Genomic DNA, 12503 nt, shown 5'->3' on the forward strand with positions numbered 1-12503 from the left:
GGCTTTCAGTAAGTCATGTAAACTCGCTACACCTCACTTTCTGAGTAACAGTAGCAGTAATAATAAAAGTGGCTAACATTCAGTAGAAACTGTTATTTACATAAATAAGCATATTTAATCCATACATGATAAGCAATACGGGGATACACGTTACAGGTAAGGAGAACAAGACAAAGAGGTTCTGTGATTTGCTCAGAAGCACATGAGTAAGCCGAGAGCCATCTCAGGGACACGTATCTGAACCCACAACTGGACCTCCTCTCTCTCCTATGCAGCCCCACAGCCCCACAGAAAGATCTGGGAAGCAGGACAGATGAGGGTTGTATCAATTGAGATACCACCACCTAATTTACAGAACTGTTAGAAGTAATAACATACAACCTAAGTAACAAGAAAAGGTTATGGCTGTAGCTTGGATTTTGGTCTCATAACCAACTGGTTCAAAATCCTACGTTCATCCCTACCAAGTATTGAATCTTGATTAAGCATTAAGTAATTTTAGCCTTTTCTCTTTATTTTACTACCTTTAATAAAGTTTACTTTTAGTAACAGTAAAGAATGTGTTAAGAGGTGAACATCTGTGAACATAGCACTCACTTGTGCACAGAACCACTCTTGGGCCTAAACATCCCACCCCCTGCCACCCTCTACCACAACGATGGCATGGATCAGGAGTTTGAATCTGTCATTCATCTGTGTTCTTTTTAAAAACGGTTTTGCCATAAATACATATATCCTAAAAAATCTACAGTTCTATTTATTTCTTAGCTTTATAAAATTGGCATCTACGATGGCGAATTTTATGTATCAACTTGACAGGGTTAAGAGAACCCCAGATATCTGGTAAAACATTATTTCTGGGTGTGTCTCTAAGGGCCTTTCTGGGAGATCAGCATTTGAATCATTAGAACGACTTAAAGATCTGCCCTCCTCACAGTGTAGGCAGCCATCATCCAATCCTCTGCTTTGCAGGAGACATTTCGCTCTTCTTGAGCTGGGACCTCCATGTTCTTCCTCAAGACATCAGGACTCCTGGTTCTTGGACCTCTGGACTCCAGGGGTTATAGCATCAGCTCTGTAGTTCTCAGGCCTTGGACTCAGACTGAAATTACACTACCAGCTTTCCTGGTTCTACCCTGCAAATGGCAGGTTGTGCGACAATTCTAAACCTTCATAATCACACATGCCAATTTCTCGTAACAAATCTCTCTAGATATATATATATATCCTATTTATTGTTTCTCTGGAAGACTGTAACTAATATAGTTTCATACTGAAGAAATTCTTTATATATTTTGAGTACCAATCCTTTGTTTTTCACCATTCTTTAATGGGAACTTTGATGAATGGAACTTGTTTTGTAGTCAACTTTATCAGTCTTTTCTTTTATGGTACTTTTTTTTGTCTTGTTTCAGAAAACCTTCCCTACCTCCAAGGTCTTAAAGATATGATCCTTTATTCTCCAAATACCTAATACCTAACTGTCCTCTTTATATTTAAGGCCTTAATCCCATTAGTATTTGGTTTTTACGTATGGTTTCTTCCACACGTATAACCGATTATCCTCACATCATCTAAAAAGAGGTTATTTTTCCCCACACATCTGTGTTGCCACTTACCATGTATCCAGTTTCCACATCTGCAAGGGTTCTACTCTGAGGACTTTACTCAATTAACTAATCTAACCTTCTTGTGCCAAGTAAATACTGTATCTAGTTCTATAGTTTTATACAGGTTTTGATTACTACTGGGATAACTGGTTTTGGCTTTTGGTTAGTCTTCCATGTAAATTCTAGAATCAGGATCAATAAATTCATGAAAAATTATGTTGGGAAGTTTGACTGGAACCACAGTGAGATCACAGACCAACTCAAAGAAAATGGCAAATTTTTAAATATTATGTTTATTAATAAAATGGCATAAATTTAGTAACTTTCAAAAAGTTTTTATACTTTTCACCATACAGGTCTTATAGATCTTCATATACAATATTCTTAGCAATCTTTTTTTTTATTTATGATAGTCACAGAGAGAGAGAGAGAGAGAGAGAGAGGCAGAGACATAGGCAGAGGGAGAAGCAGGCTCCATGCAGCGGGAGCCCGACGTGGGATTTGATCCCGGGTCTCCAGGATTGCGCCCTGGGCCAAAGGCAGGCGCCAAACCGCTGCGCCACCCAGGGATTCCTCTTAGCAATCTTTTAAATGTGTTACTGAAAGTTAATTTTCTCATCCTTCTACTTTTTTAAATTGAAATGTAGCTGACACACAATGTTACATTAGTTTTAGGTGTACAACATGGTGATTCAACAACTCTATACCTTATGCTATGTTCACCACAAGTGGAGCTACCATCTGTCACCACACAACTCTTGAAATACCACTGACTATATTCCCTATGCTGTACCTTTTATCCTGGTGACTGATTCATTCCATAACTTAAAGCCTGTGTCTCCCACTCCCCTTCACCCATTTTGCCTTTCCTCTTATCCCCTCCCCTCTGGCAACCATCAGTTTGTTCTCTTGTGTTTATGGATCTGTTTCTGCTTTTTATTTATTGTTTTTTAGATTCCACACAGAAGTGATATCATATGGGGAGGTATTTCTTTCTCAGACTTGCTTCACTTAGTATAATACCCTAAGGTCTTATATTTGCATACCCTAGGTCTATGCAAATCTCATTCTTTTTTTTATGACCAAGTAATATCTCTGTGTGCGTGGGGTAGCTCCCCAGCTTATTTACCCATTCATCCACTAATGGGACACTTGGGTTGCTTCTATATTCTAGCTATTATGAATAATATTGCAGTAAACATAGGGGTATATATTTATCTTTTGAATTAGTGTTTTCCTTTTCTTTGGATATACCCAGTAGTGGAATTACTGAGTCATATGGTATCTGTTTTTAATTTTCTGAGGAACCTCCGTACTATTTTCGACAGAAGCTGTACCAATTTACATTCCTCCAACAGTTCACAAGGGTTCTTTTTTCTCCATATCCTCACCAATGCTTGTTATTTTTTTTTGACTGAAGATAATTAACTTTTTAAGATTACATTACATATGCAGAAATGTGTATAGAAATACATAGAAGGGTGTCTGGGTGGCTAAATCAGTTGAGTGTCTGTCTTCGGCTCAGGTTGTGATCCCAGGGTCCTGGGACTGAGCCCCATGTCTGGCTCCCTGCTTAGCATGAGCCGACTTCTCCCTCTCCCTCTGTGTGCTTGCCCTCTCTGAAATAAATAAATGAATCTTGAAAAAAGAAAGAAAGAAAAAATAGAGAACTGTAGTTAACTTTTATATATTGGTCTTATAGCCAGTCACCTTGCTAAACATTTAACATTTCTAAAAATCTGTGGAGTTTTCATATATGATAACATCTTATAATGAACAGCTTATGTGGAAGGGGGGAAACGGGTGTGTGGAGAAGCTTCCTTCCCAATGCTTGTATCTTTTGTTTTTCACTGCCTTACTGTACTGGGTAGACCTCTGAATAATGTTGAGTAATAGTGGTGACAGATGTTTGCCAAAGGTTTGATGCTTTTTATTAATCTGAGAAAGCTTCCTTTTATTCATAGTTTGCTAGGTTTTGTTTTTAAAAATCAAGAATGTTATTAAATCAATTTCTTCTTTACTCAGTGATTTCCTAGGGAATACCTAACTTGATCAGAAGAGGTTATGTTTTTATATACAGCTAGATTCAATTTACTAATTTTTTTGGTATATTTACATCTGAGTTCATGTGTAAGCTTGGCCTGTCATTTTCCTTTCTTTTTTTTTTTTTTTTTTTTTTTTTTTTTTGTCATTTTCCTTTCTTACAAAGTTTCTGTCTCATTATGGTTCTGAAATAATAATGGGCCCACAGAACAAGTTAGCATTCTTCATTTTCAGGAAGACCTTTTTATAAGTTTGGTAAGCTCTTACATACCAAACTATCTGTGACTGGTGTTAAATTTTTAAGGCTATTTTAAATTACTATTTCACATTCTTTGAAAGTTGTAAAACTTCTCAATTTTTGTATTTCTTCTTGAGTCAGTTTTGTTAAATTATATTTTTCTACTAATTTTCCCATTTCATTCTCTTTTCAAATTTTTGGTAAAGAATTGCTCATAGAATTGTCTTTTTTAATCTGGACACAATTTGTAACTGTCTCTTTCTTTTTTCATTAGAAATACTATTTGTGTAAGTGTCCTTTTTTCTCCTTAATCAATGCTGCTAGAAGCTTGTCTAACTAGTCTTTTCAATGAACCAACCTCTGGCTTTACTGATGCACTCTCTACTACTGGAGATCATGGAGAGGATGTGACTTTTCGTTGACCCACAGGCTGGACCTGAGCGATCAGAGGTGTCTCCTTAGAGTGTACATTCTACCCACCATTCCCATACTAGGGGCTATTTCAAGGACATAGCCCTGAGAGTGTAAGGCGTTGCTGAGACCATCTGGACTAAATATGTGACTGAACCCAGTTAAGGCCTCTATAAAAAGTTTTAAGACTTGGAGGAGGAGTATGTATTTGTGTGCATGTGCACAGATCAATCTCAGCTTGTGGCCAAGCAAGACAAGCTTTGTATATAAGTTCCCTTGCAATCTCTGGGTGGCTCAGCAGTTTAGTGCCTGCCTTTGGCCCAGGGTGTGATCCTGGAGACCCGGGATCGAGTCCCACATCAGGCTCCCTGCATGGAGCCTGCTTCTCCCTCTGCCTGTGTCTCTGCTTCTCTCTCTCTGTGTCTCTTATGAATGAATAAATAAAATCTTAAAAAAAAAAAAAAGTTCCCTTGCTTATTAAACCTGCCACTTGGGAAGCCCAGGTGGTTCAGCCGTTTAGCGTTGCCTTTGGCCCAGAGTGTGATCTTGGGAGTCTCATGTCGGGCTCCCTGCATGGAGCCTGCTTCTCCCTCTGCCTGTGTCTCTGCCTCTCTCTCTCTCTGACTAAAATAAATAAATAAATTAAATAAATAAATAAATAAATAAATAAATAAATAAATAAATAAATAAAATATCCCAAGAGCAGTACTGCTATCTTGCATTTGCCCTCTGGGAGACATCTTTCCTCCCCCTTGTCTACTTCTCCTAGAAAGTATCCCAATTTCCTGCAAGCTCAAAAAGGTTGTTTTTTTTTTTTTTTTAAAAAGGTTGTTTTATACAATATGCAGAATCTAGTTGTTCTGCAGTATGAGAGCCACTCAGACTAGCCTGCCAAATATTTAAAAAATTCTCTTCAATTGATTCTCAAGATTCACAAATAACAGTTTTATAAGGTTAACCTCTTTTGTTTATTCTGTCCTAGTTTTATATACACATACTCTTTTTATTACTCTTCCCCCAAGCTACTGTACTCTATATTCTATACATGATTCTCCCCTCCTTGGCAGCCAATTTGAACATCCCAGGATAGCATTTATTATAATAAAATCTTATTTAGCAAGTGTTACTGCAAAGTTAAAATGGCAGAATACGAATAAGGCTATATTTGATAATTTTCTGAAAGAAATCTAGTAAAATATACAAACAGACCGCTTGGCAAGAGTAGGTAATCTAGAAAATGAGAATTTTTTTTTTTTTTTTTTTTTTAATGATAGTCACAGAGAGAGAAAGAGAGAGAGGCAGAGACATAGGCAGAGGGAGAAGCAGGCTCCATGCACCGGGAGCCCGATGTGGGATTCGATCCAGGGTCTCCAGGATCGCGCCCTGGGCCAAAGACAGGCGCCAAACCGCTGTGCCACCCAGGGATCCCGAAAATGAGAAATTTTTATAATTTTTAAATGCACAGTACAGGAACTCAGAAAATATTTGTTTAGTTAATTTAGAAATCACAGAATGACTTAAGTCTTCAATATAAAAATGTATTTAAAATTTCAGGAGATTTGGTAAAATCTACTCCTTTTTTTTTTTTTCATCAAAATTATACTGGGGGAGGAGAGTAAGGAAATTGAAATAATATGGTGCATTTACCCTGAAAGAATACTGCAAAATTACTACAAACATACCAGAATTCTCATCTGCTTGACACATACTGTCTAGAATCTCTTGGTCACCTTCTGCAGCTATATATGCCCAAGTATCAGTTTCATCTCTTGTATTTCTCCTTTCTTTAAGTAACTGCTTGTTTTCCTTGGTTTTGTGATCTTCTGTGATTTTACAATCTAGTGGTATTTCTTCTCTTTTCCGATTATTCTCAGGAAAATCACTTTTTTCTTCTGGAGTTAATTTAAATAAATCAAATGCATTTCTGATTTCCTTAAGTGCTGGTAAAAAAATAAAACTGAGAATAAATACAAGTCACAAATTGCTGTGATTAATCAAAAGAAAATCTGGTTGTTAAAGAAAGTTATTTCTGAAATTTTTACTAATATGTGCCTTGGTTATAAAGCATGATCAGATTTACTATTCCAAAACATGAAGTTATTTCAACTGGCTTTTTAATTGGCTATTCAATATTTAGGAAGGGGATGCAAAGAGAATGGCTCTTAATTAGGTGTTCAGAACTACTCCCATTTTTGACTAAGGCCTACTGAAGATGGTGAGCCTCAAAATAATCCTAGTCATGCCACCACTGTTCTGCTAAAACAGCTGCCTACAACTGTATCCTGAAGTTCACCTTGCAAAAAAATGACTCCTGGTAGTGAATGGGGGAAACAGAATGGTGCCAGTATACTGACCATACATCTGGTAAAAGTACACCTGATGTCTATGAACACCCACTTTGCTTTTAACCAAAGATAAAAGTGGAAAGAAGACTGGCACAACACTAGATGTGACATAATAACCTCCAAAAAGGGCAGAACAGAAGAAAATTAGGAAAAGCCTCATTATAACTCTGTACACAGCAGACAGGTTTATTAGCAGGGATGCTGAAAATTCGACTCCCAGGGAGTAACATTATAAATGGAATGAACAGTAGTTTAAGACTATATATTCAAAGTAAAAGTGTATCTGAAATTGACAAGATACTAGGAGGAAGTAAAAATTAACCAGCTCCAATTTTACTATATTTTGAATCTCTACTCTTTGAAGAGTCATACATGTTTAAAACCTTAGTACTTTGACTAGATAGCCTTTAAATTATAATTACTTTATGCATAATCCATCAAAGCAAGTGTTCCTTCTCAGCTTCTAATATCCTCCTACTTACCACTAAGTCCCAGTTTAGGCTTAGAACCAAAATCTACTTCGAGTATTACCCTCAGCTCTATACAGCTTTTGGGAGAAAAACCTGGCAAAATTATCTATCTCTTAGAATTACTGCTTCACAAGAACATGTATGTGTTTGTTCCAAGTACTGTAATGGTGAATGTTTTATAAAGTACCTGACTCTACTACTGACATGTCATGGATTCTCAGTATGTTGTATCTTTATCATTCCAAAATGTATATTCAATATTATATTTATACAAATGACTCAGAGCTAAATATGTTACATGTATTAACAGCAGTTTCTCTCATTTAGCAACTACTATAAACAGAGACATTTACTTTTCTACCACAACTAATTTAGGGTCTCTGTAATTCTGGTGTACTCCATCAAAAGAAGAAAAAACAAAGTGAACAAAAGAGAAAAAAAAATTACAGAAACAATATGAATTGTTATACAATAAACTAAAGTAACGTTTCAAACAAAAATAAAGTTCTGAATTCTCCAGTGAATGAAATTTTCTATGTCTATGACACTGCAGGTTAGAAAAGAGAGATGGTCTTTACAGTAAATTAAATTCTTTGTAAAAAAAAAAAAATTAGCAACAGTAAATGGTAGAATGTTAATATGCACACTCACTCTTTAATCCCTTTGGCTCTATACGGCCTTTTTCTTCCTTGTCCAAATCATGCCTTTTCTGGTTTTTCTCTTTGGGTTCATTTTTTTTAATCTCTTTCTCCTGAAAGAGACATATGTAAGACCCAAAACAAGAATAGAGAAGGAACTGATACTATATATCTGAAAACTGGAAAATGCTGGTTCTTGGCATCAGTGGCTGTGTTTCAGATATGATGGCACATAACTGATTATTAAAGCTTTTTTCACATCAACGGATTCCTCAATCAGGATCTCCCTCAACCGTGATGATTTATAAAATATCAAATTCAAAACCCAACACCTCACTCTATTTTTTCATTATTAAAAATAAAGAAAATTCCAAAATAATTTTCCTATAGTCCTACTAGCCAAACTTTTTTCTCTATATTCTTCCCTTTGATTTGTAAATTTACATAGAGAATACTGTTGTTTAAAATTTATTTTCCTTTATTTATATTGCATAGATATTTTTACATGACTGGGTTCATACATACAATTTTCTTTACCATCACATTTTAAAACCTTTTCTATTTTTGCTACATTGATCTCATAATTAATATTTTAATGGAGAGGTAACAGTCCCAAAGTCAATACAACATTTTCTTAATAATTTTCCTTTTTTTAAAAAAAATAATTTTCCTTATGGCTAGACAATTAGTCAGACTGTTAGTGAGGCTACACTGCCATAAATATCTTTGTATACCTAGCTTTTTCCCCCTTTTAATAATTTCCTTAAGAAAAATCCACAAACAGTAATGGATGAAAAAAAATATGAATACTTACATAATGTGGAAAATATTTACATTTTGAAAAACCATATAAAATTTTTTTATAATAGTGGGATAAAATCCTATTAAACATTTTTTTTTTAATTTAAAAGGCTTATAGCAGTGGACATTATTAAAGTAAAAAACAGTATATTAAGACAGAAGGGAAAAATATTAAGTAAGGAAACACTAAGCTGATGAAGCTTATTTTCAGTGTTACCACACAATGTGGCATGGCATCTGAGTACCCCCACCCAAAAAATCGTTTTCTTTACAAATTAGCCCTCAATTTTCTAGTTGTAATTCAAAAATAAACAAAGTTTTCGGACTAGGAGATAAGCTTGAGGGGTCCAAAAGCTGGAGGATCTTCAATTGTGTATTTTAGTCACATATTAAGCAACCCCCTAACCACAGAAAAACTATTCTAATAGTTTGTTTTACTATTTCCTCTGTGTTTTTGTGAAATTTCTTGACCATTCAAGAGTGCCAGCTTGATCCGAACATTTCTGCATTCTGTATTCTTTAAGATTCTGACTGTCCTTCACCTACTCCCCAGAGTACTCACCTCCCCAGCTGAGTCGGTGGACCTGAGGCCTCTTTCTTCCACACCTGCTCTTGAACTCTTCTGTGTTTGGGCAGGTGCAGGCAGTAGCTTATCTAACTCTGTGGTGCTTTTGCTTTTGTCCTGATTCCTTTGTTTCTTATATATAGCTTTCTTCTCTAGGAAAAGATTCCTGTTTTCTAGTGTTTTGCTCTCTTTAAGTTCCTCGGTCTTTCTCAGTTTCTTTCTTTTTCTCTTTGCTTTGACATCCACATCCTCATCAGCACTCACAAAGCCGTCTGGCTCTTTATCAAAAACATCTTGAACAGCGTTTTGTCCTGCTTTATCTTTTACACTTTTAACCTTCTGTTTCTCTTCTCTGCTGTCAGAATGTATCTCTTCATTGTCATCTTCTTGAAAAGGGGAGTCATTAAGTACACTTGATTCAGATTCCAACTGAGATTCAACACCTTTCTCTTTTTTTGTTTTTCTGTTTTCTTTGGAATCTTCCCTTAGTTTAGTCTTTAAATCTCTTACTTCACCCTTCTTAACTTTCTTTAATTCTTTAATATCCTCTTTTTTGGGCTTTTTTGATTCCTTTAATTCTTCTTTGGCTTCTGAAATTCTTTTCTTTGTCCTTAAGTCAAAAACTAAACTTTCAGAAGAGCTCTCCAGGTCTGGCTTGGATTTATCTTTTAGTTTCCCAGTCTTTGCTTTTTTCTTTTTCATATCATCTGGGCTTTTTTCTTCTCTATGCCTCAATTTTTTCTTTTTCTTCTTTGGAGAAGTATCTTCTTTTGTCTCACTTTGCTGATCACTATCAGAATTTGCCTCAAATATGTCATTATTTAAGGACAGTCTCTATAAAATATAAAAAAGACTTAAGTACTCATTAATGTAGCAATTTAAAGGTTTTGAAAAGTAATACTAATGAAATCTGGTATAAATCTTTTTTTTTCAAGCAGTTTCTCAACTTCTTAAAATTATTTATCTAAACTGAATTATATATTATTTATGTCTATGATTTAACAAATAGGTCTTGTTGATGATAGTGTCATTTTGAAAAAGCAAATAAACACAGTGACAAAAAATGTTTAGTGTTGCTGAAGGTTCTAAACTAAAGCAGAAATAAACAGTAACAGCCTTATGTATGGTGTGTCTTATATGATTTCAAACACCAAGAAAGTAATTTGTACAGATTGTCTTGGTTGTTAAAAAAGTAGTTACTGATCCAAACGCAAGGTTTTAAAAGAGGGGATCCAACATATCCTTAAAGACGCTGTTATATTTCACAGTTACATACAGAATTAGCAAGACTACACACAAATCTTATTTCCACAATTGATCTGATTTGAGTTATAACCTGAAAAACCTCCTGGAAATATATTTTCCAATTCTAAAAACAAAATAAAAATAGAAACCAACTCAAACCACACCTTAAAAATATTTATAATAGACACAAAAACACTATGCAAAGTATTTTCAGTTCCCATTTCCCCAAATTCTTTTCTTGTAAATTACGAGGGGTTGGAAAGGGAAGGAAAAGATAGGTACATTTTAAAAATGTTTTCCCTATACGGTCTAAAGAAATGAACACTACTGAAGTTAACAAGATAGTAAGAGCATGGTAGAACTGGCATATCTTTTTGAATCTCTTCAAATCACTCCATAAAAAGATAGAGCTATGGGGTGCCTGGTTGGCTCAATTGGTAGGAGCATGTGACTCTTGATCTCAAGGTCCTAGGTTTAAACACCATGTTGGGTGTAGAGTTGACATACATACCTACGTAAATAGACAAAGCTACTAGGATAGGAAAACAAAATCTCCACAGACAACATCTACAATAAAACTAAATAGCAAAGCATCCCAGTGAACCCCAAAATATAAGTATGGGGACAAACAACCAACAGCTCTAAGACTATTATGAATACCTACATAGGAGAAAGCAAATGGGAGAAATCACTATGAAAACTGACAGATCAATCTGAGAAGAGTGGAAGGAAGCGGCAGAAGCTACACATGTGCAAGGGTACCTGCAGGTATCTGTGGACAGTGTTAAGGGCTGGCTTGGTCTAGGTCCTGTAAATCTCAAAAGTAACTGGTCTCTTCTAGGACTTCCAAGACTAAGCCCCAAAATGAGGAGAAACTGCTGAGATTAGATTCCAAGTAAAGTAGAACAAGAAAAATAGAAACGAAGAAAAGAGAAAATTCTGATATGGGGGTGAGGAGCCTTTAAGCTAAAAAAAATTATCCTGTTCTCTTCTTTTGCCTTCCAAAATTTCAGAAAAAAGAAATTTCATATCAATATAAGCAGCAGAAAATTATTAGGGCAAAATATTTTACTATGCTGTTATAAGAAAAACAGACTAAGGAACAGAGTACTCTAAAAACAATAAAAGCACGCCAGAAAGACACGTCTGCAAAACAGTAGAGAGGGGATGCCTGGGTGGCTCAGTGGTTCAGCATCTGTCTTCGGCTCAGAGTGTGATTCCGGGGTCCTGGGGTCGAGTCCTATATCAGGTCCCCCACAGGGAGCCTGCTTCTCCCTTTGCCTATGTCTCTGCCTCTCTCTGTATATCTCATGAATAAATAAATAACATCTAAAAAAAAAAAAGTAGAGAAAAATTTTGAGGCATCAGACAAAAAACTAAATCACTTAGAAGAGAAAAATTCACATTCATCTTTAGAGAATAGTTATTTTATGCCAGATGATAATGGAATAACATGTTAAGATATTCAACAAAAGAAAATTTGAGCCAAGGCATTTATATCTAGTCAAACTGGCTTTCAGATATAAAGATGCCAACAATTATTATGAAATACAAGAACTCTGAGAATACTGTTCTCACGAGCCCTTCTATTGCAGAGGTGGTTCTAAAACCTTAGCAGGCATCAGAATGCAGAAGGGCTTATCAAAACACAGGCATGGGGCACCTGGATGGCTCAGTCAGTTAAGTGTCTAAGTATCAGACTCTTGATTTTGCCTCAGGTCGTGATCCCAGGGTTATGGGATTGAGCCGTCTTGGGCTCTGTGCTCAGCACAGAGGCTACTTTTCCCTCTCCCTCCCCCCTACTTGCTCTCTAAAATAAATAAATAAAATCTTAAAAAACAAAAACCCAACCAAAAAACCCAACCATAAACACAGGCAGCTGGTCCCTATCCAACAATGTGCAGCCCAGAGACTACATTTCTAATACCTTCCCAGATAATGATAACTGATGCTTCTGGATTGAAGTCCTCTTGAGAACCACTGTACTAAAGAATGAGCTTCAGATAGCCAATAATGACTGGATAGATATCAAAATAAAGATAAGTAGAAATTAAATGGATATTTGCTCCTAGAATTAAGACTGAATGATGGCTATAAGAGAGTATAGTATGTAACAGTCACTAAAGACTCTTGACAA

At 35.7% G+C, this 12503-nt stretch overlaps 1 protein-coding gene across 7 annotated transcripts in view; it reads right to left on the bottom strand.

The window, feature by feature from the left end:
- Window positions 1-12503, bottom strand: part of MPHOSPH8 (M-phase phosphoprotein 8) — a 51778-nt gene that overhangs the window by 18296 nt on the left and 20979 nt on the right. For 6 of the 7 annotated variants that reach the window (XR_012016362.1, XR_012016361.1, XM_072795853.1 and 3 more), the window contains exons 3-5: window positions 9119-9955; window positions 7769-7868; window positions 5985-6242 (exon numbers count right to left, since the gene is read on the bottom strand). Coding sequence is in view for 5 of the 7 variants with exons in the window: in XM_072795853.1 (XP_072651954.1) it covers window positions 5985-6242; window positions 7769-7868; window positions 9119-9955 (1195 nt within the window). In the remaining 2 variants the exon portion in view is untranslated. The remainder of the gene's footprint in view (window positions 1-5984; window positions 6243-7768; window positions 7869-9118; window positions 9956-12503) is intronic. The other variant, XM_072795856.1, reaches the window with a different exon arrangement.

Source organism: Canis lupus, chromosome 24 (assembly GCF_048164855.1).
Source record: "Canis lupus baileyi chromosome 24, mCanLup2.hap1, whole genome shotgun sequence".
Classification (NCBI taxonomy): Eukaryota; Metazoa; Chordata; class Mammalia; order Carnivora; family Canidae; genus Canis; species Canis lupus.